We start from the raw sequence: 27186 nt of genomic DNA, 5'->3' as shown, positions 1-27186 counted from the left end.
TGGGGGTCCCTGAATCACTGCTACAGCCGTAAACATCTCCTCTTATGGGGGTCCCTGAATCACTGCTAGAGCCGTAAACATCTTCTCTTATGGGGGTCCCTGAATCACTGCTAGAGCTGTAAACATCTTCTCTTATGGGGGTCCCTGAATCACTGCTAGAGACATAAACATCTCCTCTTATGGGGGTCCCTGGCATAATATATATTTTCTAATGGGGGTCCATGGGGGTGATTAGTGGTAATTTGGGGGTCCTTGACATGGAAAGGTTTGGGAAGCATTGCTCTATATAGTTCACACTGATTCATTGATGGAAATATTTATTATTATTATTATTTATTATTATCGAAACCCGCTCTCAAAGGGCACCTACGGACGGCTGCAATTTGAAACTGGCCCCCGTAAAATCTGAATACATATTTCAATCAATCAATCAAAAACAGTTTGCAGAATTACAGTACATTTCAAGCACTCAACAAACTCAAAGACTGTTAACTGTGAGTGGACGACACCATAAAGCAGTACACTTTTTTTTACAAGAGGGTCCATTATGTTAATTATTATATAATAGTGTTTCAATAGTGTATATACATATATATATATATATATATATATATATATATATATATATGTATATATATATATCTCAGTTGAATGGAAGTGTTTTATCGTCCTCACATTAAAAACATCATCAGAGCAGCATCATGCACAGCTGGAGATAATCTCAACATTAATGTTAATTCATTAATGTTGCTTTCACATGTTATAGTCTCTGATGCACGCACACACGCAACGCACGCAACGCACGCACGCACACACGCACGCACGCACGCAAACACGCACGCACGCACGATCGATCTCATGTTGTTTTTCTTGTTTAGTTTTTTATACAAGTGTCTATTTGTACGTCTGTAAATGTTCTGATGAATTGCACATGGAGGACCCTGATGGAAACTAGACTTAGTGCTTTTCATGGTTTAGACTGAGAACCTGTGGCTCACTATGAAATCACACCCCTGTGAAGTGAGGGGCGCTAATATATTAGAGTCTAGCTCATGTTGCTAATATGATTAGGTGATGTAATGGTGATGTAAAACAAAGGCAGACAAAACACACATTAAATTATCTTTACTAGTCCTTACCCGTTGTGAGATATTTACCCCCCCCTTGTGGCCGAGGGGGGTACTGCGCCTGGTGCGTTTTTAATTCATTAATACATTTATTAATAATCATTAATGTGTCAAATCACAAAAAGGGCTTCGTTACGCCCTCCATATTCATATGGTCAATGCCTGTGTGAAAAGTGGGAGTGATTGGTGCAGGCAGTAAGGAGTTACGGCAGTGTTTCTGACAGACACACACACACACACACAGACACACAGACATTGTTAGAATTATAGTATGATGATGCAACTGGGACGTATCCTCAGTGATGTATCCCAAGGTCATCACCTGGGACGTATCCTCAGTGATGTATCCTGAGGTCATCACCTGGGACGTATCCTCAGTGATGTATCCCAAGGTCATCACCTGGGACGTATCCTCAGTGATGTATCCTGAGGTCATCACCTGGGACGTATCCTCAGTGATGTATCCTGAGGTCACCACCTGGGACGTATCCTCAGTGATGTATCCTGAGGTCATCACCTGGGACGTATCCTCAGTGATGTATCCTGAGGTCATCACCTGGGACGTATCCTCAGTGATGTATCCTGAGGTCATCACCTGGGACGTATCCTGACCCAGACCCAGTGTGTGTCCAGTGGAAACCTCGTATGAATCTGATCTCAGGTCAGAATGGGTTAATCAGACCAGTGTGTGTCCGGTGGAAACCTCGTATGAATCTGATCTCAGGTCAGAATGGGTTAATCAGACCAGTGTGTGTCCGGTGGAAACCTCGTATGAATCTGATCTCTGGTCAGAATGGGTTCATCAGACCAGTGTGTGTCCAGTGGAAACCTTCGTATGAATCTGATCTCAGGTCAGAATGGGTTAATCAGACCAGTGTGTCTCCAGTGGAAACCTCGTATGAATCTGATCTCAGGTCAGAATGGATTAAAGAGCATCTGATTGCCAACAGCAACAAATCATTATTGTTATTGTTGTTGTTGTTGTTGTTGTTGTTGTTGTTATTATTATTAATTGTGTGGTGTTTTTTTCCCCAGCATGCCCGGGTGTGGCTCCCCCACCACCAGGAAGTTTGGCAGCCTGCAGAGCTGAGCAGGAACTATACTCCCGGAGACAAGACTCTTAACGTCCTCCTGGAGGATGGGACGGTAAGAACACACACACACACACACACACACACACACACACACACACACACACACACACGCACACACACGGGGCTGTCAATCAGACTTTTATGATTGGATGTATGGGGCTGTCAATCAGATAGGACTTCTCTGTGTGAATGTATGGGGCTGTCAATCAGATGGGACTTTTCTGATTGGATGTATGGGGCTGTCAATCAGAGAGGACTTTACTGTGTGGATGTATGGGGCTGTCAATCAGACAGGACTTTACTGTGTGGATGTATGGGGCTGTCAATCAGATAGGACCTTTCTGTGTGGATGTATGGGGCTGTCAATCAGATAGGACCTTTCTGAATGGATGTATGGGCTTAGTCCTGGTCCAAGGCTTACAGCGAGTCTCTCTCTGACGTCCTGTGGAAGGAAGTCCCTTCCACAGCCCTCTGCTCATACTCTCACTCCCGTGCGCGTTTTTTCTAATGCCAGCAAATAAACAAAACGACGTCACCACTCACCGACACAAAGCCTGCTAGACCTTAAGGTAAAAGTCTATTCTCGGAGCTGGGAAGCGTCTCAGGTCTCCAGTTTCTCTCTAAAATGCACTTTGTGCCATTTTAATAACGCAATGCACCCTGAATTTAACTACGGTAACACTATCCTATACACTCGCGAACCGCCAGGATCACATCCTGAGACGCTTCCCAGTTACGAGAATAGACTTTTACCTTAATTGCTGGTATTAGAAAAACCGCGCACGGGAGTGAAAATATTCACTCCCAGGGACCCCCTGGAAGTCCCTCAAGGGCCGCGACCCCCAGGTTGAGAACCCCTGCTCTCTAGACCCCCAGGTTGAGAACCCCTGCTCTCTAGACCCCCAGGTTGAGAACCCCTGCTCTCTAGACCCCCAGGTTGAGACCCTCTGCTCTCTAGACCCCCAGGTTGAGAACCCCTGCTATCTAGACCCCCAGGTTGAGAACCCCTGCTATCTAGACCCCCAGGTTGAGAACCCCTGCTCTCTAGACCCCCAGGTTGAGAACCTCTGCTCTCTAGACCCCCAGGTTGAGACCCTCTGCTCTCTAGACCCCCAGGTTGAGACCCTCTGCTCTCTAGACCCCCAGGTTGAGAACCTCTGCTCTCTAGACCCCCAGGTTGAGACCCTCTGCTCTCTAGACCCCCAGGTTGAGACCCCCTGCTCTCTAGACCCCCAGGTTGAGAACCCCTGCTCTCTAGACCCCCAGGTTGAGAACCCCTGCTCTCTAGACCCCCTGCAGGTTGAGAACCCCTGCTCTCTAGACCCCCAGGTTGAGACCCTCTGCTCTCTAGACCCCCAGGTTGAGAACCCCTGCTCTCTAGACCCCCAGGTTGAGACCCCCTGCTCTCTAGACCCCCAGGTTGAGACCCCCTGCTCTCTAGACCCCCAGGTTGAGACCCTCTGCTCTCTAGACCCCCAGGTTGAGACCCCCTGCTCTCTAGACCCCCAGGTTAAGAACCCCTGCTCTCTAGACCCCCAGGTTGAGACCCTCTGCTCTCTAGACCCCCAGGTTGAGAACCCCTGCTCTCTAGACCCCCAGGTTGAGACCCCCTGCTCTCTAGACCCCCAGGTTGAGAACCCCTGCTCTCTAGACCCCCAGGTTGAGACCCTCTGCTCTCTAGACCCCCAGGTTGAGAACCCCTGCTCTCTAGACCCCCAGGTTGAGACCCTCTGCTCTCTAGACCCCCAGGTTGAGAACCCCTGCTCTCTAGACCCCCAGGTTGAGACCCTCTGCTCTCTAGACCCCCAGGTTGAGACCCTCTGCTCTCTAGACCCCCAGGTTGAGACCCTCTGCTCTCTAGACCCCCAGGTTGAGACCCTCTGCTCTCTAGACCCCCAGGTTGAGACCCTCTGCTCTCTAGACCCCCAGGTTGAGACCCTCGGCTCTCTAGACCCCCAGGTTGAGACCCCCTGCTCTCTAGACCCCCAGGTTGAGACCCCCTGCTCTCTAGACCCCCAGGTTGAGACCCCCTGCTCTCTAGACCCCCAGGTTGAGACCCTCTGCTCTCTAGACCCCCAGGTTGAGACCCCCTGCTCTCTAGACCCCCAGGTTGAGACCCTCTGCTCTCTAGACCCCCAGGTTGAGACCCTCTGCTCTCTAGACGGGCAGTTATTATTTTTGCCAAATGAAAAACGGAAGATAATAATTGTGACGGCAGATATACAGTATATACTGGCGTCAGTCAGAGACCGAGCAGAAGGCTGCTGACAAAGGGTGAATTCTGCACAGTATAAAATGTGTTTCTATGTACAGACAGTAAATGGCGTTGTTTTGACGAGCTGATAATAATGTAGTAATTTGACTTGAGTAAATAACCCATTCTGACCTGAGATCAGATTCATACGAGGTTTCCACTGGACACACACTGGTCTGATGAACCCATTCTGACCTGAGATTGATTGATTGATTGAAATATTTATTAACAGTTTGTAGAATTTACAGTACATTTTAAGCACAAACTCAATACAAAGACTGTCAACTGTGAGTGGACGACCCAATTAAGCATTACACTTGTTTACAACAGGGTCCACATTGTTCAATTCATCAAAACATTTAAAGACATACAACCATTTAGAGACATACAAATAGACATTTCTATGTAGCTAAAGAACAGAACAGGAATTCATCATATGGGAAGCAAAAAAGGGAAAATATACAAGCACTGGGGAAATATACAATATACAATATACAGTGAGGGAAATGGGGTGGGGGGGATTCAGATTTTACAGAGGCCAGTTTCGAATTGCAGCCGTCCGTAGGTGCCCTTTGAGAGCGGTTTTGAAGGAGTCAAGGGATTCACATGTCTTAATGACTGTTGGTAGGGCGTTCCACATTTTGGTGGCATAGGAGCGAAAAGAATTTAGTCCCTTGTTTGTGCCGAATCTGGGTTGTACATGGTTTGTTGCACTCCCTCTGGTGTTGTGGGTGTGGACTTCGTTTACATTAAGGAAGTATTTAGACAGGTACATGGGTATCTTGGTGGTGTATCGAATCTTGTGGACCAGACCCATTGCAAGATGCTGTACTCTGTCGACGACCCTAAGCCATCCCAGCCTGTCAAAGTGGGCAGGGGTGAGGTGGGTTCGGGGGGTGAGGCCAAGTAGGAGCCTGACCAGTTTGTTTTGGGAGGTCTGGAGCCTTGTTTTAAGGGCCTTTGAGGTGCTGTGGTACCAAGAGGTGGATGCATAGTCAAAGAAACCTTGTACGAGGGCTCCTGTTAAGGTCTTCAAGGTGTTTTTGCTGACCAGTGAGGAGATCCTGTAAAGGAATCTTGTTCTTTGATTGACTTTTTTGATTACGTTGGTGGCCATTTTATCACCGGAAAGATTAGCCTCCAGGATGGAACCTAGGTAGGTAATTTGATCTTTTCGTGTGATAATATTGTCACCCACTCTAACCAAGAAGCCATCTGATCAGATTCATACGAGGTTTCCACTGGACACACACTGGTCTGATGAACCCATTCTGACCTGAGATCAGATTCTAAAAATGTCAGTCGTTCTTCAATTAAAAAAAAAATAGCAGACCTACAAGATTGTAGATCTGCTATTTTTAAATAGCTAAAGCACGACATGATGCCAACACCAAAATGGGTTCCCGTTCAGAATGGGTTAAATAGTAGTCCACATTTTAATTGACCGTGACAAGGAAGCTTAGAGGTTGTCAATCACACACAGTTCACATGCATTGACGTACAGTACATATTGAGTGTACTGTATGTCAATGAACTACAGTAGGGGTGGGCTACTTTGACGATGGAGAGTCGAGGGCCACTATATTTCCACACTCACTCCCTAGGGGCCATATATTACTGTCGTAGCTAAAATAGCCGATCTACAAGCTCAAAACGCGTCGCGCTGCGACGCGTTTTGAGCTTGTAGATCGGCTATTTTTTTGCTATATTTGAATTGAAAACCTGAATATCTTTTTTTTGCTATTTTTTGAATTGGAATCCTGAAAAGTAACCTTTTTCATTGAATTTCAAATGCATTTAGTTATAGTTATGTTATAACTTTATGAACTTTATGAACTGTTAACATAACTACATTGGACACAAAAAGACAATAACATGTTAATACTAGTCATTAAAGGTATATTCAGTGATTTCACATAATTCAAATATCACTTATTTCTTTGTTTTGTTGTGATAATCCTCCCTACTATAGAGTGTGCTGGCCGTATAAGGAGTTCCTCCCTGTCCCCAGTTAACCCCTGGGGGTCAAAAAACCTTAGGTTTCGTTTTTGACTCTCTATCCTGATTGGACGAAAGGCTGGGTCCCACAGCCAAAAACGAAACCTAAGGTTTTTTGAGTGAAATCACTGAATATACCTTTAAGTACTATAGTCATTTAATACTAGTCATGAAGTAAATTAAAGCGGTTTTGGAATTGTAAACAGCTGAAATCAATCAGTATTCTGGATATTAACCTGCGGGCCGCATTAAGTGAATGTGGGGGCCCGCATGTGGCCCCCGGGCCGCCAGTTGCCCCCCCCTGACCTACAGTATATAGATAGGGCTATTCCACTGTGACGATCTTCTATGCATGTGATGTACAGTATCAGCATGTGTTGTTCTTGCTTACTGTAAATCGCTCTGGATTAAGGGCGTCTGATAAATGACTACATTATTATTAACCCATTCTGAACGGGGAACCCATTTTGGTGTTATAGCATCAGGTTATGCTTTAAGCTATTGAAAAATAGCAGATCTACAAGCTCATAGCGCGCCACCGAGTGGCGCGCTACGAGCTTGTAGGCCTGCTATTTTTTGAAAAATCGAAGAACGACTGACATTTTTTAGAATCTGATCTCAGGTCAGAATGGGTTATAATCAGACCAGTGTGTGTCCAGTGGAAACCTCGTATGAATCTGATCTCAGGTCAGAATGGGTTCATCAGACCAGTGTGTGTCCAGTGGAAACCTCGTATGAATCTGATCTCAGGTCAGAATGGGTTCATCAGACCAGTGTGTGTCCCAGTGGAAACCTCGTATGAATCTGATCTCAGGTCAGAATGGGTTCATCAGACCAGTGTGTGTCCCAGTGGAAACCTCGTATGAATCTGATCTCAGGTCAGAATGGGTTAAGAAACCAAAGTTATCATAATATGGATAAAGACATGTCAGCAGGAGGTCAGCTGATCAGAGGAATCTCTCTCGGCAGGAGAATGTGTGACAGATCGCGATTGGTTCTCCTCCATTAGTGTGACCGATCGTGATTGGTTCCCCATCCATTAGTGTGACAGATTCTCATTGGTTCCCATCCATTAGTCCACTTACTTCTTTTTTTTTTCTTTTTTTTTTAACAGAATGAAATGGATTCAGAGCCTGCTGAACGTCTACACTGTGAATAGTTACTGTAAATCTCTGTGGATTCAGAGCCTCTGCTGAACGTCTACACTGTGAATAGTTACTGTAAATCTCTGTGGATTCAGAGCCTGCTGAACGTCTACACTGTGAATAGTTACTGTAAATCTCTGTGGATTCAGAGCCTGCTGAACGTCTACACTGTGAATAGTTACTGTAAATCTCTGTGGATTCAGAGCCTCTGCTGAACGTCTACACTGTGAATAGTTACTGTAAATCTCTGTGGATTCAGAGCCTGCTGAACGTCTACACTGTGAATAGTTACTGTAAATCTATGTGGATTCAGAGCCTCTGCTGAACGTCTACACTGTTAATAGTTACTGTAAATCTATGTGGATTCAGAGCCTCTGCTGAACGTCTACACTGTTAATAGTTACTGTAAATCTCTGTGGATTCAGAGACTGCTGAACGTCTACACTGTTAATAGTTACTGTAAATCTCTGTGGATTCAGAGCCTGCTGAACGTCTACACTGTTAATAGTTACTGTAAATCTCTGTGGATTCAGAGCCTCTGCTGAACGTCTACACTGTTAATAGTTACTTGCGCGCAGGCAGAGCGCGCACGTACTGTGGTCGGCTGTGTACTGTATGCATGGTATGTGTAGGCCATACATGGCCCTGATTGGCTGTTGACGGTGACGTAATTAGGTAGGCCATACATGGCCCCCGATTGGCTGTTGACGGTGACGTAATCGAGTAGGATGGCCTACTGGTGTGCAAGGTTGGCGGAAGCTTGTAGGTCTGCTATTTTTGAAAGATCGAAGAGCGACTGACAGAGAAGACATTCTTAGAATCTGATCTCAGGTCAGAATGGAAAACTGTCAGGATGTGGAAGACATTTTTATAAACTGATCTCAGGTCAGAATGGAAAACTGTCAGGATGTGGAAGACATTTTTATAAACTGATCTCAGGTCAGAATGGGTTAATCAGACCAGTGTGTGTCCAGTGGAAACCTCGTATGAATCTGATCTCAGGTCAGAATGGGTTAATCAGACCAGTGTGTGTCCAGTGGAAACCTCGTATGAATCTGATCTCAGGTCAGAATGGGTTAAAGTCTGTGGACATACCTTGTTGTCTGCTGCCCCTTTTTCATTTTCTCTCCTCTTTTTTTTTTAGAAGCCTGTTATATTTTTCTATTGACTGTACATGGCTGCCAGTTCCCACCTGATGTTGTGTGGGAGTTCAGACCGATCCAGAGCGTACTGAATAACTGCCAGCTTGCACAAGGTCTTCAGACTAGGACTGAAGTCTAAGACATACGAGGTCTTCAGACTAGGACTGAAGTCTAAGACATACGAGGTCTTCAGACTAGGACTGAAGTCTAAGACATACGAGGTCTTCAGACTAGGACTGAAGTCTAAGACATACGAGGTCTTCAGACTAGGACTGAAGTCTAAGACATACGAGGTCTTCAGACTAGGACTGAAGTCTAAGACATACGAACTGTATGATGATTGATGTCCTCCAAAGAGGATGACACGATCTCCCGCCATGCAACATGGCATGTGAGCAGGTCTTAAACATGGAACATTCCCCTTGGGCTCAACCTTCTTCCAGGAGAAGGTCTCTGGACTGAATTTCCACACATCATTGAAGGTCTGGTTACCGTTCCGGCCACCAAATATGTACAGCTCTCCATTGTAGGTAAATGCTGAATGACACCAGCGTCCTTCTGGTAGAGGCTGTGCAGAAGGTGTCTTTATCCATTGGTTGGTCTCTGTGTCAAACACTCTGATGGTGTTGTAGCCCCCAATACCGAAGCCCCCGAATACAAACATCTTTGTCCCAATGACGGTGGCAGAGTGACGGTCTGTAGCAGGAGGTGGAGTTCCTCTGGTGTTGATTAAAGACCAGACCATCGTGGTGGTGTCCATCTTGTACATGTCATTAGTGTATCCATACCCAGTCCATCCTCCATGGATAAACATGACCTTCCCAACGACACAGGCTGAGTGGCCGTACCTCCCCTCTGGAACGCTCCCAGAAACCTTGGGTGTGAGCATTCTGTGGTCGTCGACATCAAATGCATAAAGCACCGTGCTGTAGTTCCCTGTGTCAGTCAGTCACTCCCCCCCAGATGTAGATGAAAGGGTCGATCAGCACAGCTGTGCGGCTGGTGTTCATGGGGTGAACCTCTAGGGGGCGTTGTCCTCTTCTATGTGTCTCTGGGGGCAACTTGGTCCAGCATAAAGACAGTGTGTTGAAGACATGCACTTCAGTCCGACGCTCTGACTCGATAAAGTCTCCTCTAAAGCAGTACACTTTGTGGTCCACTGCTACAGCAGCATCATACCGTGTCTCTGGAAGCCCTTTTAGGTGCACCGTCCAACGAAGCATTTCTCACAGTAGTTTATAGGTTTCTCCCTGTAAAAGAATGCAGTCCTGAATACCTTGAATGAATGACCTGAAGGAATGCAGTCCTACTGTGTGGGTCAGCACTTATATAGGTTAGCGGGCCTACGTGTGACGTAGACATGATTTCATTTAATGCGGAATACTGATGTGTTATTGGTTATTGAATACTGATGTGTTTGTTATTGGTTATTGAATACTGATGTGTTATTGGTTATTGAATACTGATGTGTTATTGGTTATTGAATACTGATGTGTTATTGGTTATTGAATACTGATGTGTTATTGGTTATTGAATACTGATGTGTTATTGGTTATTGAATACTGATGTGTTATTGGTTATTGAATACTGATGTGTTATTGATTATTGAATACTGATGTGTTATTGATTATTGAATACTGATGTGTTATTGGTTATTGAATACTGATGTGTTATTGATTTCAAATTCCATAACATGCAAACATGACCCGCTTTAATCACTTCAGTCTATATTAGTAGCTTAATAACATCACTGTTATTGTATTTCAGGGCGTTTGGAGAGAGTGATATTAACCCATTTTGACCTGAGATCAGATTCTAAAAAGGTCCTGACAGTTTTCTGAAAAAGCTATGTAGCGCGCCACTCGGTGGCGTGCTATGAGCTATGAGCTTGTAGATCTGCTATTTTTCAATAGCTAAAGCATAACATAATGCTAACACCAAAAGGGGTTTCCGCCCCAAAATGGGTTAATAACATCACTGTTGTTGTATTCCAGGGCGTTGAGGTGGCGGTGGACTCTAAGCTCCTCCTCCTGCCTCCCCTGAGGAACCCCAACATCCTGGTGGGAGAGAACGACCTGACGGCGCTGAGCTACCTCCACGAGCCCGCCGTGCTTCACAACCTCACCGTGCGCTTCCTGCAGTCCAAGATGATCTACACCTACTGTGGTGAGTTTAGAGAACCTCTAGATGATCTACACCTACTGTGGTGAGTTTAGAGAACCTAGATGATCTACACCTACTGTGGTGAGTTTAGAGAACCTCCTAGATGATCTACACCTACTGTGGTGAGTTTAGAGAACCTCTAGATGATCTACACCTACTGTGGTGAGTTTAGAGAACCTAGATGATCTACACCTACTGTGGTGAGTTTAGAGAACCTAGATGATCTACACCTACTGTGGTGAGTTTAGAGAACCTAGATGATCTACACCTACTGTGGTGAGTTTAGAGAACCTAGATGATCTACACCTACTGTGGTGAGTTTAGAGAACCTAGATGATCTACACCTACTGTGGTGAGTTTAAAGAACCTCTAGATGATCTACACCTACTGTGGTGAGTTTAGAGAACCTCTAGATGATCTACACCTACTGTGGTGAGTTTAGAGAACCTAGATGATCTACACCTACTGTGGTGAGTTTAGAGAACCTAGATGATCTACACCTACTGTGGTGAGTTTAGAGAACCTCTAGATGATCTACACCTACTGTGGTGAGTTTAGAGAACCTCTAGATGATCTACACCTACTGTGGTGAGTTTAGAGAACCTCTAGATGATCTACACCTACTGTGGTGAGTTTAGAGAACCTCTAGATGATCTACACCTACTGTGGTGAGTTTAGAGAACCTAGATGATCTACACCTACTGTGGTGAGTTTAGAGAACCTAGATGATCTACACCTACTGTGGTGAGTTTAGAGAACCTCTAGATGATCTACACCTACTGTGGTGAGTTTAGAGAACCTCTAGATGATCTACACCTACTGTGGTGAGTTTAGAGAACCTTTAGATGATCTACACCTACTGTGGTGAGTTTAGAGAACCTAGATGATCTACACCTACTGTGGTGAGTTTAGAGAACCTAGATGATCTACACCTACTGTGGTGAGTTTAGAGAACCTCTAGATGATCTACACCTACTGTGGTGAGTTTAGAGAACCTCTAGATGATCTACACCTACTGTGGTGAGTTTAGAGAACCTAGATGATCTACACCTACTGTGGTGAGTTTAGAGAACCTCTAGATGATCTACACCTACTGTGGTGAGTTTAGAGAACCTAGATGATCTACACCTACTGTGGTGAGTTTAGAGAACCTAGATGATGATCTACACCTACTGTGGTGAGTTTAGAGAACCTAGATGATCTACAAGCTCACAAAGTGCGACGCGTTGTGAGCTTGTAGATCTCTTATTTTCAGCAAGTGTAATTAATTACGACGGCAAAATACATTTTAGTCGACTGAATCAACTGTTGATTTAGTCGACTAAAACTAGACTAACACTAAAACCTTCTAGGTGACTGGTTCCATGTGTTACAGACCTTTCTGAAACCAGCTCCTCGCCCACGCGCCCTACACACTCGCCCTCGATGTGCGCGTTCACGCGAGGCTGCGCCATATTAAGTGTCGTCCGAAACCAAAAGCAGCCTTGAGTGGAAGTGGCTTATAAAGCCCTCAAGAGCAAGTCTGTGCCGATCTAGACTCGATTGCCTTGTGCAGCCCTGCTTTCTGTCCACATGGAAACCGCCACCTACAAATGGAAGAACCACTACAAATAAATGATAAATAAACTCCTCCTAAACAATCTTCATCTGATGCAGAATAGACAACGCTCCAACTGATGTTCACAATTTAGGGCTCTTTATTTACCCCACCGTGAAAAAACTATAAATGAAACCACACAAACAAAACGACTTTTAACAATGATTTATAAACACCATGGATGTATAGGCCTATTTCCTTTTTCCATATTAATGAACACACAATACACGACGCAATGCAATATAACTGTACAAACAGAATAACAGGTAACACAATTGCATGATGGTAACCATGGCAACGGATGGTGTCTGTTTCCTGTTTCTGCACAAGGAGGGCGAGTGCATTTTCAAACAGTTTTTTATACCCAGGACCCTAATCAAGGGAACTTGATTCAGCTGGAGGGGCACTTCCTGACCAGGGAACCTCCCGAGAGCACTTCAAGTCAATAAGGGACTGCATGGTTTCAGAAAGGCCCTATGGAGTAAGGGTCCATTTGGTTCCATGCAGTGTTGTTTTTGGCAGCAAATTTCTATTTTAGTCTTAGTCGTAGTCTTTTGAATAGTTTTCATTTAGTTTTAGTCACCTGGAGTGTGTTGGTGTTAGTCTAGTTTTAGTCGACTAAATGCCATAAGATTTTAGTCGACTAAATCTACAGTTGATTTAGTCGACTAAAATGTGTTTTGGTGGGTCTTGATGCCGTCGTAATGAGTGTTTTTACACTTGCTGAAAATAGCCGATCTACAAGCTTGTGAGCTTGTAGATCTGCTATTTTCAGCATGCAACCAAGTGTAAAATCACTTATACTGGATCTCTTGTCTACTAGTCTATTTTAGTCTAGTTTTTATTTGTTGACGGAATTGTCAGTATATTTAGTCTTATAGTTTTAGTCATCATAGCTTAGTTAGCTTAGTCGACGAACATTTTTCGTCTTAGTTTTAGTCGACGAAAACAACACTGGTTCAGAAAGGGCCTAAGGGTCCATTTGGTTCCATGTGTACAGAGAGAGAGAGAGAGAGAGAGTTGAATGACAGGAAGCTAACTAAACAGATTTAAATCAAACATTGTTTGTGTGGTGTAGTGGTGACCTCATAGTGACCTCATATCTCGGCCTTTCAGATTGTTGTCGTTGTAAAAGTATCAAAGGAAAAACCACTCAACTCCATCTAGGAGTAGATGGATTCTAGGAGAATCACCGCTCGGTTCTGTTCACTTCTCTGTGAGGGGGCGGCGGTGGGTCAGGGGTAGAGTGCCTGGATGGTAACCGCAAGGTTGCCAGTTCGAACCCGGGCTCCCCCAGAGTTACTGTCGAAGTGTCCTTGAGCAAGACACTGAACCCATAATTGCTCCCGATGTGCTAGTTGGTGCCTTGCATGGTTTCCGCTGCCATCGGTGTATGAATGTGTGTGTGAATGGGTGAATGTAATGCACAATCTATGTAAAGCGCCTTGGATAAAGGCGCTATATAAATGCACCATTTACCATTTACCATTTCTGTGGTTCTGAGTCCATATGGAGCTCTTTATCACCGCTCGGTTCTGTTCACTTCTCTGTGGTTCTGAGTCCATATGGAGCCAGAGCTCCAACATTGGAACGTTAATAATAATAATAATAATAAAACTTTATTTGTATAGCACCTTTCATGGCATGAAATGCCGCTCAAAGTGCTTTACAGAACAATGGAGAATAAAAGAAAAGAAAAGCAAGGCATAAACATTAAAAAACAAGCAGTAACGCAGTACAGTGAGGACATGAATACCAAAAAATAAAAGATCAATTAAAAGCAAGAGTGTAGAAGTGGGTCATGTACTGTACATTTTGACTGGTATGCTTGTTTTCTGTTATATTTTTTATTTATTTTATTTTGTTTGGTTCTTTTGTTGACCTTCATGCTTTGGCAATACTGTAGCTATTACATTCATGCCAATAAAGCTAATTGAATTGAATTGAATTGAATTGGGTCTTGAGCTGTGCTTTAACCCATTCTGAACGGGCACCCATTTTGGTGTCGGCATCATGTTATGCTTTAGCTATTTAAAAATAGCAGATCTACAAGCTCGTAGCGCGACACCGAGTGGCGCGCTACGAGCTTGTAGGTCTGCTATTTTTGAAAAATCGAAGAGCGACTGACATTTTTAGAATCTGATCTCGGGTCAGAATGGGTTCATCAGACCAGTGTGTGTCCGGCGGAAACCTCGTTATGAATCTGATCTCAGGTCAGAATGGGTTAAAAACAGAGACTGCCTGTCGAAGGTACAGTGGGAGCTTAATCCATGCCGTCGGCCCGTAGAAGCGTAGAATTATGAACTGAGCGGGTAAAAACCATAACCTATATTAGATTGTTATCGCCATGAGACTTCCCCAGTTGATTAGATTTATTGTATTACACATTTAAATTTAATAAAATGTTTAAAATGTGCAAACGGGGCATTATTATATAGGAAAATATGCAAACAAAATAAAAAATGAAATACTGTGGATGGGTCATCATATATTAATTGACTTATATTGATCCTATAAAAGTCTAATATAGGTATAGTTTTGCCCATAAATGTCCCAATGAACAACCGGTTCCCACTGGGAGCCGACCGGGCTCAATGTGTTGGTCAGCTGTCAGATTCCTTTCAAAATAGGTGTCATGGTTTGAGTCTTCCCCTGCCTGTATTTCCACTTGGGCCACTCCCTCATCCCATTCCCAGTTACACACCTGGTTCCACTCTCATCAGCCCCGCCCATTACACACCTGGTTCCACTCTCATCAGCCCCGCCCATTACACACCTGGTTCCACTCTCATCAGCCCCGCCCATTACACACCTGGTTCCACTCTCATCAGCCCCGCCCATTACACACCTGGTTCCACTCTCATCAGCCCCGCCCATTACACACCTGGTTCCACTCTCATCAGCCCCGCCCATTACACACCTGGTTCCACTCTCATCAGCCCCGCCCATTACACACCTGGTTCCACTCTCATCAGCCCCGCCCATTACACACCTGGTTCCACTCTCATCAGCCCCGCCCATTACACACCTGGTTCCACTCTCATCAGCCCCGCCCATTACACACCTGGTTCCACTCTCATCAGCCCCGCCCATTACACACCTGGTTCCACTCTCATCAGCCCCGCCCATTACACACCTGGTTCCACTCTCATCAGCCCCGCCCATTACACACCTGTGAACCCTGAAACAATCAACCCACCACCTATAAGACTGGACTCGTTGCACACACACCTTGTCGGATCATACTTTCATGTCATGTTGTTGTACGTGGGAGCTTCTGGTATTAAATTTGCTTGTACTTCTTTGTTTTTGCATTTTTGGACTGCTCAGTTTCTGCCAGTATTTGCTACTACTTGTATAAGTTTGCCTGTTTTCTGCATTATTCAATAAATGCATTGATTGCACTCTGCTTTGCTGGTCGTACCTCTGCACTTGGGTTCAGTCCATTTTTGCCACCGTAACAATAGGAGCCCAGGGTGCCGGGCAGATTTGGCAGCTTTTACTCTGAAAAGGTAAAAAAAACAAAAAACATGCTATGTTCACAACTGTTGCTTTTCCACAAAGGGTTAAAATTATGAACCGCATGCGCGCGCACACACACACACACACACACACACACTGGCTGTTGCATGGGAGCGTTGGGAAATGTGCACCGCACCAGGAACGCCACTATGTGGCGCTGCACTGGGAGGGCTACTCGCTCGCTGTTGGTGTGTATTGGCAGTGAGCTCAGTGTGTGCGTGTGCGTGTGCGTGTGTGTGTGTGTGTGTGTGTGTGTGTGTGTGTGTGTGTGCGTGCGTGCGTGTGTGTGTGCGCGCGCGCTCTCCTGTGTGTTGGTGTGTATTGGCAGTGCACCTGCAGTATTATCCGAACGCACCCAAAGTAGGTCGTTAACTAATTTGCATATTTTCAGATATGAGGTTGCAGCTTGACACTGACTCTAATCTATACGTTTCTGTTCTTAAAGAGACAGTAACTCTAATCTATACAGTTCTGTTCTTAAAGAGACAGTGACTCTAATCTATACAGTTCTGTTCTTAAAGAGACAGTAACTCTAATCTATACAGTTCTGTTCTTAAAGAGACAGTAACTCTAATCTATACAGTTCTGTTCTTAAAGAGACAGTGACTCTAATCTATACAGTTCTGTTCTTAAAGAGACAGTGACTCTAATCTATACAGTTCTATTCTTAAAGAGACAGTAACTCTAATCTATACAGTTCTGTTCTTAAAGAGACAGTGACTCTAATCTATACAGTTCTGTTCTTAAAGAGACAGTGACTCTAATCTATACGGTTCTGTTCTTAAAGAGACAGTAACTCTAATCTATACAGTTCTGTTCTTAAAGAGACAGTGACTCTAATCTATACAGTTCTGTTCTTAAAGAGACAGTAACTCTAATCTATACAGTTCTGTTCTTAAAGAGACAGTAACTCTAATCTATACAGTTCTGTTCTTAAAGAGACAGTGACTCTAATCTATACAGTTCTGTTCTTAAAGAGACAGTGACTCTAATCTATACAGTTCTGTTCTTAAAGAGACAGTGACTCTAATCTATACGGTTCTGTTCTCAAAGAGACAGTGATTCTAATCTATACAGTTCTGTTCTTAAAGAGACAGTGACTCTAATCTATACAGTTCTGTTCTTAAAGAGACAGTAACTCTAATCTATACAGTTCTGTTCTTAAAGAGACAGTGACTCTAATCTATACGGTTCTGTTCTTAAAGAGACAGTAACTCTAATCTATACAGTTCTGTTCTTAAAGAGACAGTAACTCTAATCTATACAGTTCTGTTCTTAAAGAGACAGTGACTCTAATCTATACAGTTCTGTTCTTAAAGAGACAGTAACTCTAATCTATACAGTTCTGTTCTTAAAGAGACAGTAACTCTAATCTATACAGTTCTGTTCTTAAAGAGACAGTGACTCTAATCTATACAGTTCTGTTCTTAAAGAGACAGTGACTCTAATCTATACAGTTCTGTTCTTAAAGAGACAGTGACTCTAATCTATACGGTTCTGTTCTCAAAGAGACAGTGATTCTAATCTATACAGTTCTGTTCTTAAAGAGACAGTGACTCTAATCTATACAGTTCTGTTCTTAAAGAGACAGTAACTCTAATCTATACAGTTCTGTTCTTAAAGAGACAGTAACTCTAATCTATACAGTTCTGTTCTTAAAGAGACAGTAAATCTAATCGATACAGTTCTGTCCTTAAAGAGACAGTAACAGTAATATGTATGGCTGAGAGCAGGTGTGTTCTTAAAGAGACAGTAACAGTAATCTGTATGGCTATTAGTGCTGAGAGTGGCGGTATAGCCAACAGCGCCCCCTGGGTCATTTTGTTCGTGGCGGGTTATGACTTCAGAGCGTCTGATAAATGCCTACATTGTAAATGTGTATTATTGTATGTTCAGGTACACGGTTGTTGTATTATATGTATAATTATTATGAATATGTTTCAGGTATCGTCCTGGTAGCGATCAATCCGTACGAGAGTCTTCCGATCTACGACGTGGACCTGATCGCGGCGTACAGCGGGCAGAGCTCCATGAGCGACATGGACCCACACATCTTCGCCGTGACGGAGGAGGCTTACCGCCGCATGGCCAGGTAATAGAACTACAAACATGGAGGCTTACCGCCGCATGGCCAGGTAATAGAACTACAAACATGGAGGCTTACCGCCGCATGGCCAGTTGATAGAACTACAAACATGGATGCTTACCGCCGCATGGCCAGGTGATAGAACTACAAACATGGAGGCTTACTGCCGCATGGCCAGGTAATAGAACTACAAACATGGAGGCTTACCGCCGCATGGCCAGGTAATAGAACTACAAACATGGATGCTTACCGCCGCATGGCCAGGTGATAGAACTACAAACATGGAGGCTTACCGCCGCATGGCCAGTTAATAGAACTACAAACATGGAGGCTTACCGCCGCATGGCCAGGTAATAGAACTACAAACATGGATGCTTACCGCCACATGGCCAGGTAATAGAACTACAAACATGGAGGCTTACCGCCGCATGGCCAGGTGATAGAACTACAAACATGGAGGCTTACCGCCGCATGGCCAGGTGATAGAACTACAAACATGGAGGTTTAAAGGAGAATTCCATACTAAAAGGCTTTCTTACCTTTCTTTGTAGTTGTTACGTCCCCACCAGAGGTCCAGGTGTTATTTTGTGCAAAAGCTTCTTATTGGCTGTTTCCCCTACCATAAGCCCTACATGAATTGCATTGAATTGAATGGGAATTGAATGGGGCTATGGGGTGTTGTGCTAGTTCGCTTATTCCCATCGCTCAAAATTATAATTTCTTTGTATATATCCTCTATTCATAATGTAAATAATATCCCAAGCGGCACACTTTACTACTTCTTTCGATGGAAATAAGCGAATTAGCATAACACCCCATAGCCCCATTCAATTCCAATGCAATTCATTGAGGGCTTATGGTAGGGGAAATAGCCAATAGGGAGTTTTTGCACAAAATAACACCTGGACATCTTTGGTGGGGACGTAACAACTACAAAGAAAGGTAAGAAAGCCTTTTAGTATGGAATTCTCCTTTAAAGCCGCATGCAAAGATGGTCTCTTTATGAAGATGGGCAAACTTCATTGGAGCCACTATAGGCGAAAATGGTCACAACGCCTACAAATGGTCTCCTAAATATAGTAGGCGTGGTTTGCTTCAAAAACTACAAACATGGACTACAATGCGGCACGGAACAACACGTTGTGAGCTTGTAGATCTGCTATTCTCACTAGTTTTGTGTCACGGGGGGAGATTTCTCTTTCGGGTCACAGGCTAAGACGTTGAAGACGAGATGACATCATCATAATATAATGATGTCATTGTCTCTCCAGTGATGACATCGTCATAATGTAATGATGTCATTGTCTCCCAGTGATGACATCATAGACATTTAACGCATTCTGGGCGGGAACCCCTTTTGGTGTTAGCATTATGTTATGCTTTAGCTATTGAAAAATAGCAGATCTAAAAGCTCATAGCGCGCCACCGAGTGGCGCGCTATGAGCTTTAAGATCTGCTATTTTTGAAAACTGTCTGGATTTAGAAGACATTTTTAGAATCTGATCTCAGGTCAAAATGCGTTAAAGAACCACCATTCTTCTGTGCGTTAGAATCTGATCTCAGGTCAGAATGGGTTAATGTGATTGACGTCATAGAGGTTTAATGTGATGTCACTGTCTCCCAGTGATTACATCATAGCGGTTTAATGTGATGTCACTGTCTCCCAGTGACAACATCATAGAGGTTTAATGTGATGTCACTGTCTCCCAGTGATTACATCATAGCGGTTTAATGTGATGTCACTGTCTCCCTGTGATGACATCATAGAGGTTTAATGTGATGTCACTGTCTCCCAGTGACAACATCATAGCGGTTTAATGTGATGTCACTGTCTCCCAGTGATTACATCATAGCGGTTTAATGTGATGTCACTGTCTCCCAGTGACGACATCATAGCGGTTTAATGTGATGTCACTGTCTCCCAGTGATTACATCATAGCGGTTTAATGTGATGTCACTGTCTCCCAGTGACGACATCATAGCGGTTTAATGTGATGTCACTGTCTCCCAGTGACGACATCATAGCGGTTTAATGTGATGTCACTGTCTCCCAGTGACGACATCATAGCGGTTTAATGTGATGTCACTGTCTCCCAGTGACGACATCATAGCGGTTTAATGTGATGTCACTGTCTCCCAGTGACGACATCATAGCGGTTTAATGTGATGTCACTGTCTCCCAGTGACGACATCATAGCGGTTTAATGTGATGTCACTGTCTCCCAGTGACGACATCATAGAGGTTTAATGTGATGTCACTGTCTCCCTGTGATGACATCATAGCGGTTTAATGTGATGTCACTGTCTCCCAGTGACGACATCATAGCGGTTTAATGTGATGTCACTGTCTCCCAGTGACGACATCGTAGCGGTTTAATGTGATGTCATTGTCTCCCTGTGATGACATCATAGCGGTTTAATGTGATGTCATTGTCTCCCAGTGATGACATCGTAGCGGTTTAATGTGATGTCATTGTCTCCCTGTGATGACATCGTAGCGGTTTAATGTGATGTCATTGTCTCCCTGTGATGACATCATAGAGGTTTAATGTGATGTCATTGTCTCCCAGTGATGACATCGTAGCGGTTTAATGTGATGTCATTGTCTCCCTGTGATGACATCATAGAGGTTTAATGTGATGTCATTGTCTCCCAGTGACGACAGGAACCAGTCCATCATCGTGAGCGGGGAGTCGGGCGCGGGGAAGACGGTCTCGGCCAAGTACGCCATGCGGTACTTCGCCACGGTCAGCGGCACCTCCGCCACCGAGTCCAGCATCGAGCAGAGAGTCCTGGCGTCCAATCCCATCATGGAGGTAAGGCCGAGAAAACTACAAACATGGCCGCCGCCGCCTGCTTTCGGCCATGCGGTCGGAAGAGTTGTAGCCAATGCTATAGCCTTTACTTAACTCATTTACGGCCAACAGCGCCATCTGGTGGAGGGCTGTGAGAGCGCCGTCCTTTGGTAACAGGGCGTGCGTCAGCCATGCTAGGTCAGGAGGTAACAGGGGGTGCGTCGGCCATGTTGGTCAGGAGGTAACAGGGGGTGGGTCAGCCATGTTGGTCAGGAGGTAACAGGGGGTGCGTCAGCCATGCTATAGTCAGGAGGTAACAGGGGGTGCGTCAGCCATGTTGGTCAGGAGGTAACAGGGGGTTTGTCAGCCATGTTAGGTCAGGAGGTAACAGGGGGTGTGTCAGCCATGCTAGGCCATGAGGTAACAGGGGGTGTGTCAGCCATGTTGGTCAGGAGGTAACAGGGGGTGCGTCGGCCATGTTGGCCATGAGGTAACAGGGGGTGTGTCGGCCATGCTAGGTCAGGAGGTAACAGGGGGTGGGTCAGCCATGCTAGGTCAGGAGGTAACAGGGGGTGTGTCGGCCATGCTAGGTCAGGAGGTAACAGGGGGTGGGTCAGCCATGCTAGGTCAGGAGGTAACAGGGGGTGGGTCAGCCATGCTAGGTCAGGAGGTAACAGGGGGTGGGTCAGCCATGCTAGGTCAGGAGGTAACAGGGGGTGGGTCAGCCATGCTAGGTCAGGAGGTAACAGGGGGTGCGTCAGCCATGTTGGTCAGGAGGTAACAGGGGGTGCGTCGGCCATGTTGGTCAGGAGGTAACAGGGGGTGCGTCGGCCATGTTGGTCAGGAGGTAACAGGGGGTGTGTCAGCCATGTTGGTCAGGAGGTAACAGGGGGTGTGTCGGCCATGTTGGTCAGGAGGTAACAGGGGGTGGGTCAGCCATGTTGGTCAGGAGGTAACAGGGGGTGCGTCAGCCATGTTGGTCAGGAGGTAACAGGGGGTGCGTCAGCCATGTTGGTCAGGAGGTAACAGGGGGTGTGTCGGCCATGTTGGTCAGGAGGTAACAGGGGGTGCGTCGGCCATGTTGGTCAGGAGGTAACAGGGGGTGCGTCAGCCATGTTGGTCAGGAGGTAACAGGGGGTGCGTCGGCCATGTTGGTCAGGAGGTAACAGGGGGTGCGTCAGCCATGTTGGTCAGGAGGTAACAGGGGGTGGGTCAGCCATGTTGGTCAGGAGGTAATTATTGCTGACAAATAATGAAACATGATCCGCTTTAATCACTTCAGTCTATAGCAGTAGTATAACTAAATGCATTTGAAATTAAATAAAAATTCCATTTAAAAAATATCTGCTATTTTCCTATGACAGTATTATGCAATGTGGCATAATGTGTGAGTGTGGAACTATAGTGGCCCTCTGGAGTGAGTGTGGAACTATAGTGGCCCTCTGGAGTGAGTGTGGAACTATAATGGCCCTCTGGAGTGAGTGTGGAACTATAGTGGCCCTCTGGAGTGAGTGTGGAACTATAGTGGCCCTCTGGAGTGAGTGTGGAACTATAATGGCCCTCTGGAGTGAGTGTGGAACTATAGTGGCCCTCTGGAGTGAGTGTGGAACTATAGTGGCCCTCTGGAGTGAGTGTGGAACTATAGTGGCCCTCTGGAGTGAGTGTGGAACTATAGTGGCCCTCTGGAGTGAGTGTGGAACTATAGTGGCCCTCTGGAGTGAGCGTGGAACTATAGTGGCCCTCTGGAGTGAGTGTGGAACTATAGCGGCCCTCTGGAGTGAACGTGGAACTATAGTGGCCCTCTGGAGTGAGCGTGGAACTATAGTGGCCCTCTGGAGTGAGTGTGGAACTATAGTGGCCCTCTGGAGTGAGTGTGGAACTATAGTGGCCCTCTGGAGTGAGTGTGGAACTATAGTGGCCCTCTGGAGTGAACGTGGAACTATAGTGGCCCTCTGGAGTGAGTGTGGAACTATAGTGGTCCTCTGGAGTGAGTGTGGAACTATAGTGGCCCTCTGGAGTGAGTGTGGAACTATAGTGGCCCTCTGGAGTGAGTGTGGAACTATAGTGGCCCTCTGGAGTGAGTGTGGAACTATAGTGGCCCTCTGGAGTGAGTGTGGAACTATAGTGGCCCTCTGGAGTGAGTGTGGAACTATAGTGGCCCTCTGGATTGAGTGTGGAACTATAGTGGCCCTCTGGAGTGAGTGTGGAACTATAGTGGCCCTCTCCAACTTTAAAGTTGCCCACCCATGATATAGAGGGTATGCACCTGCATAAAATGAGTGGCTAAAACAAATGAACACAAACGACCATGTTTTACCCAGAATCCTCCTCTCTCTCTCTCTCTCTCTCTCTCTCTCTCTCTCTCTCTCTCTCTCTCTCTCTCTCTCTCTCTCTCTCTCTCTCTCTCTCTCTCCGAAGGCCATCGGGAACGCCAAGACAACGAGGAACGACAACAGCAGCCGCTTCGGGAAGTACATCCAGATCGGCTTCGACAAGAAACACAAGATCATCGGAGCCAACATGAGGACCTACCTGCTGGAGAAGTCCAGGGTGGTGTTCCAGGTGAGCGTGGAGCGTTGTCCAGGGTGTTTTAGAGAAGGGAGAAGAGTCTGGGACGTGTGGAGCGTTGTCCAGGGTGTTTTAGAGAAGGGAGAAGAGTCTGGGACGTGTGGAGCGTTGTCCAGGGTGTTATAGAGAAGGGAGAAGAGTCTGGGACGTGTGGAGCGTTGTCCAGGGTGTTTTAGAGAAGGGAGAAGAGTCTGGGACGTGTGGAGCGTTGTCCAGGGTGTTTTAGAGAAGGGAGAAGAGTCTGGGGCGTGTGGAGCGTTGTCCAGGGTGTTTTAGAGAAGGGAGAAGAGTCTGGGACGTGTGGAGCGTTGTCCAGAGTGTTTTTTGAGAAGGGAGAAGAGTCTGGGACGTGTGGAGCGTTGTCCAGGGTGTTTTAGAGAAGGGAGAAGAGTCTGGGACGTGTGGAGCGTTGTCCAGGGTGTTTTAGAGAAGGGAGAAGAGTCTGGGACGTGTGGAGCGTTGTCCAGGGTGTTTTAGAGAAGGGAGAAGAGTCTGGGACGTGTGGAGCGTTGTCCAGGGTGTTTTAGAGAAGGGAGAAGAGTCTGGAACGTGTGGAGCGTTGTCCATGGTGTTTTAGAGAAGGGAGAAGAGTCTGGGACGTGTGGAGTGTTGTCCAGGGTGTTTTAGAGAAGGGAGAAGAGTCTGGGACGTGTGGAGCGCTGTCCAGGGTGTTTTAGAGAAGGGAGAAGAGTCTGGGACGTGTGGAGCGTTGTCCAGGGTGTTTTAGAGAAGGGAGAAGAGTCTGGGACGTGTGGAGCGTTGTCCAGGGTGTTTTAGAGAAGGGAGAAGAGTCTGGGACGTGTGGAGCATTGTCCAGGGTGTTTTAGAGAAGGGAGAAGAGTCTGGGACGCGTGGAGCGTTGTCCAGGGTGTTTTAGAGAAGGGAGAAGAGTCTGGGACGTCAGTCCTTGAATTGTAAATCGCCATCTTTCTACATCCGTTTGGGCCCAGCTGGCCATTGGCTGGCCCAGACAACGAGGCGGGACTTCCCCCCCTTCTTCTCCGTTGGTTTTTATTTTGACTCAAGTGGGTGGGGGATCCCGTTCATAGACTGCAACGGTAGCCACGCCCCTCAGAACATATGCGACTTTATGGTCATTGTTTTAATAAATGGGACCATAATTTTCCCAAAAGAATATTATGACATGAGAAATGAGACTTTAAACTAGTGACTGGAAGCAGAAAGTATTCATGACCATGTTTATTTAGGTAATACAGTCTAGGTGAAGTTGGGCCCAAATACATGGACCTCTCGCACAGGCAGACAGGCAGGCCATGCAGAGGCATGCAGACAGGCAGACAGGCAGACATGCAGGCCATGCAGAGGCATGCAGACAGGCAGACAGGCAGACAGGCAGGCGAGGCGAGGCGCGTCCATCATGGCTGACGGCGGTTTCTACGCGACTTCAGACGTTTTATCTGGAGACCGTCGGCGTCTTAAAGAGGCCTCAGTCTGGCCTCCATGACCGTCTCTGTATCAAAGAGATTCACTAACCCGTTCTGACCTGAGATCAGATTCTAACCCTCCATGACCGTCTCTGTATCAAAGAGATTCACTAACCCATTCTGACCTGAGATCAGTCTGGCCTCCATGACCGTCTCTGTATCAAAGAGATTCACTAACCCGTTCTGACCTGAGATCAGATTCTAAAAAAATGTCTTCTACATCCTGACACTTTTCTGAAAAAGCTATGTTTCTATGTCAGTCGTCAGTCATTTTTCGAAAAATAGCAGACCTACAAGCTCGTAGCGTGCCACTCGGTGGCGCGCTATGAGCTTGTAGATCTGCTATTTTTCAATAGCTAAAGCATGACGTAATGCTATAACACCAAAAGGGGTTCCCGCCCACAACGGGCTAACGTTGAAAGGCTCGTAGAAGACCATGTGATCCAATAGAAGCGTGTCCAGGAGAACATGTGACCAGTGTAGTGTGTGTGTGGTTGGAGAAAGTACTTATACCATGTATTACTTTAGTAAAAGTATAGCGATACTGCCGTGTACAAATACTTCCGTTTATTATAAGTAAAAGTCTGGCATTTAAAAGTAGGTCAAAAATGCATGTCGGCATCAAAATGTACTTAATCAGACCAGTGTGTGTCCAGTGGAAACCTCGTATGAATCTGATCTCAGGTCAGAATGGCAAAAGTACAAAAGATGCCAATTATGCCATTTCACGTTTTCAAATGTATGCAAAGCATTCGGGAAAATAGCCGATCTACAAGCTCAAAATGCGCCTCATTGCCGACGCATTGTGAGCTTGTAGATCGGCTGTTTCCAAAGGGTCAAAATGTATGTTTTGTAACAATGATCCAAAACTGAAGTTTTCAAATAAATGTAGTAAAACAATAAATAATAATAAATAATAAAAAATGGAAATACTCCAGTGAAGTACAAATACCTCAACATTGTACTTAAGTACAGGTTACTTAAGTAAATGTACTTAGTTACTTTACACCACTGCATGTGTCATGTGTTCTGTATGATGTCACAAATATTACACACACACATGCACGCACACACGCACACGCACAAGCATGCGCGCCTGACTGCAGTTCTTATGATTCGTAGTGTGTGTGTGTGCGTGTGTGCGTGTGCGTGTGCGTGTGCAAGCTGTATGGCACAAATGGCAGATCTTCAAGCTTCCACAGAGCAACGCGTTGTGAGCTTGTAGCTCAGACGTCTGCCCTGTAATGAAAGCGTATACGTGTGTGAGGTTGTAGATATGAATCTAAATGGTTCAAACTGCCATGTTTTAGAAGCTTATACAAGTTTAATCTGTAATATAGTCTAAATGGGACAAACTGCCATGTTTTAGAAGCTTATACAAGTTTAATCTGTAATATAGTCTAAATGGGACAAACTGCCATGTTTTAGAAGCTTATACAAGTTTTATCTGTAATATAGTCTCGGTCAGACATCTCATATGGATGCAAACGTTTAAAAACACAATCTGTGATTTATTTCACCTGGTTGACAGCAGGGACATCATTACTAAAACATCGACATTTTCCATGTCGTGCTTATTGTTTAGGAGTGTGTGTGTGTGTGTGTGTGTGTGTGTGTGTGTGACTGTGTGTGTGTGTGTGCGTGTGCGTGTGCGTGTGCGTGTGCGTGTGTGTACGCGCGCACATGCGCATGTGTCAATCATTACGATTGACTTGTTATATTATTACTAGAGCGGTGCCCCGTCGGAACGATACAAGTTGGAAATGGATTCCCCCCCGCCCGGATATTGTTGTCTGTGTCCCTTTTTATGCCCATATATGGAGTTCTTTGTCTATGCGGTGTGTTTCACTGTGATTAGTTAGAAAAGGAACCCATTTTGGTGTTAGCATTATGTTATGCTTTAGCTATTGAAAAATAGCAGACCTACAAGCTCATAGCGCGCCACCGAGTGGCGCGCTATGAGCTTGTAGGTCTGCTATTTTTTGAAAAATCAAAGAACGACTGACATTTTTTTAATCTGATCTCAGGTCAGAATGGAAAACTGTCAGGATGTAGAAGACATTTTTAGAATCTGATCTCAGGTCAGAATGGGTTATAATCAGACCAGTGTGTGTCCAGTGCAAACCTCGTATGAATCTGATCTCAGGTCAGAATGGGTTAATCAGACCACTGTGTGTCCAGTGCAAACCTCGTATGAATCTGATCTCAGGTCAGAATGGGTTATAATCAGACCACTGTGTGTCCAGTGGA

General features: G+C 45.4%; 1 protein-coding gene across 1 annotated transcript in view; it reads left to right on the top strand.

The window, feature by feature from the left end:
• Positions 1-27186, top strand: part of LOC310857296 (unconventional myosin-Va-like) — a gene marked incomplete at its 3' end in the record, with an annotated part of 109748 nt that overhangs the window by 1425 nt on the left and 81137 nt on the right. Inside the window, exons 2-6 of the mRNA XM_083762909.1 lie at positions 2163-2273; positions 10755-10926; positions 17987-18134; positions 20785-20944; positions 23342-23485. Coding sequence (XP_083619035.1) covers positions 2163-2273; positions 10755-10926; positions 17987-18134; positions 20785-20944; positions 23342-23485 — 735 coding nt within the window. The remainder of the gene's footprint in view (positions 1-2162; positions 2274-10754; positions 10927-17986; positions 18135-20784; positions 20945-23341; positions 23486-27186) is intronic.

Source organism: Protomyctophum parallelum (genome assembly GCF_964188405.1).
Source record: "Protomyctophum parallelum genome assembly, chromosome: 4".
Lineage (NCBI taxonomy): Eukaryota > Metazoa > Chordata > Actinopteri > Myctophiformes > Myctophidae > Protomyctophum > Protomyctophum parallelum.
The sequence above is the reverse complement of the archived record's forward strand: the minus strand, read 5'-3'. Positions and strand labels throughout refer to the sequence as shown.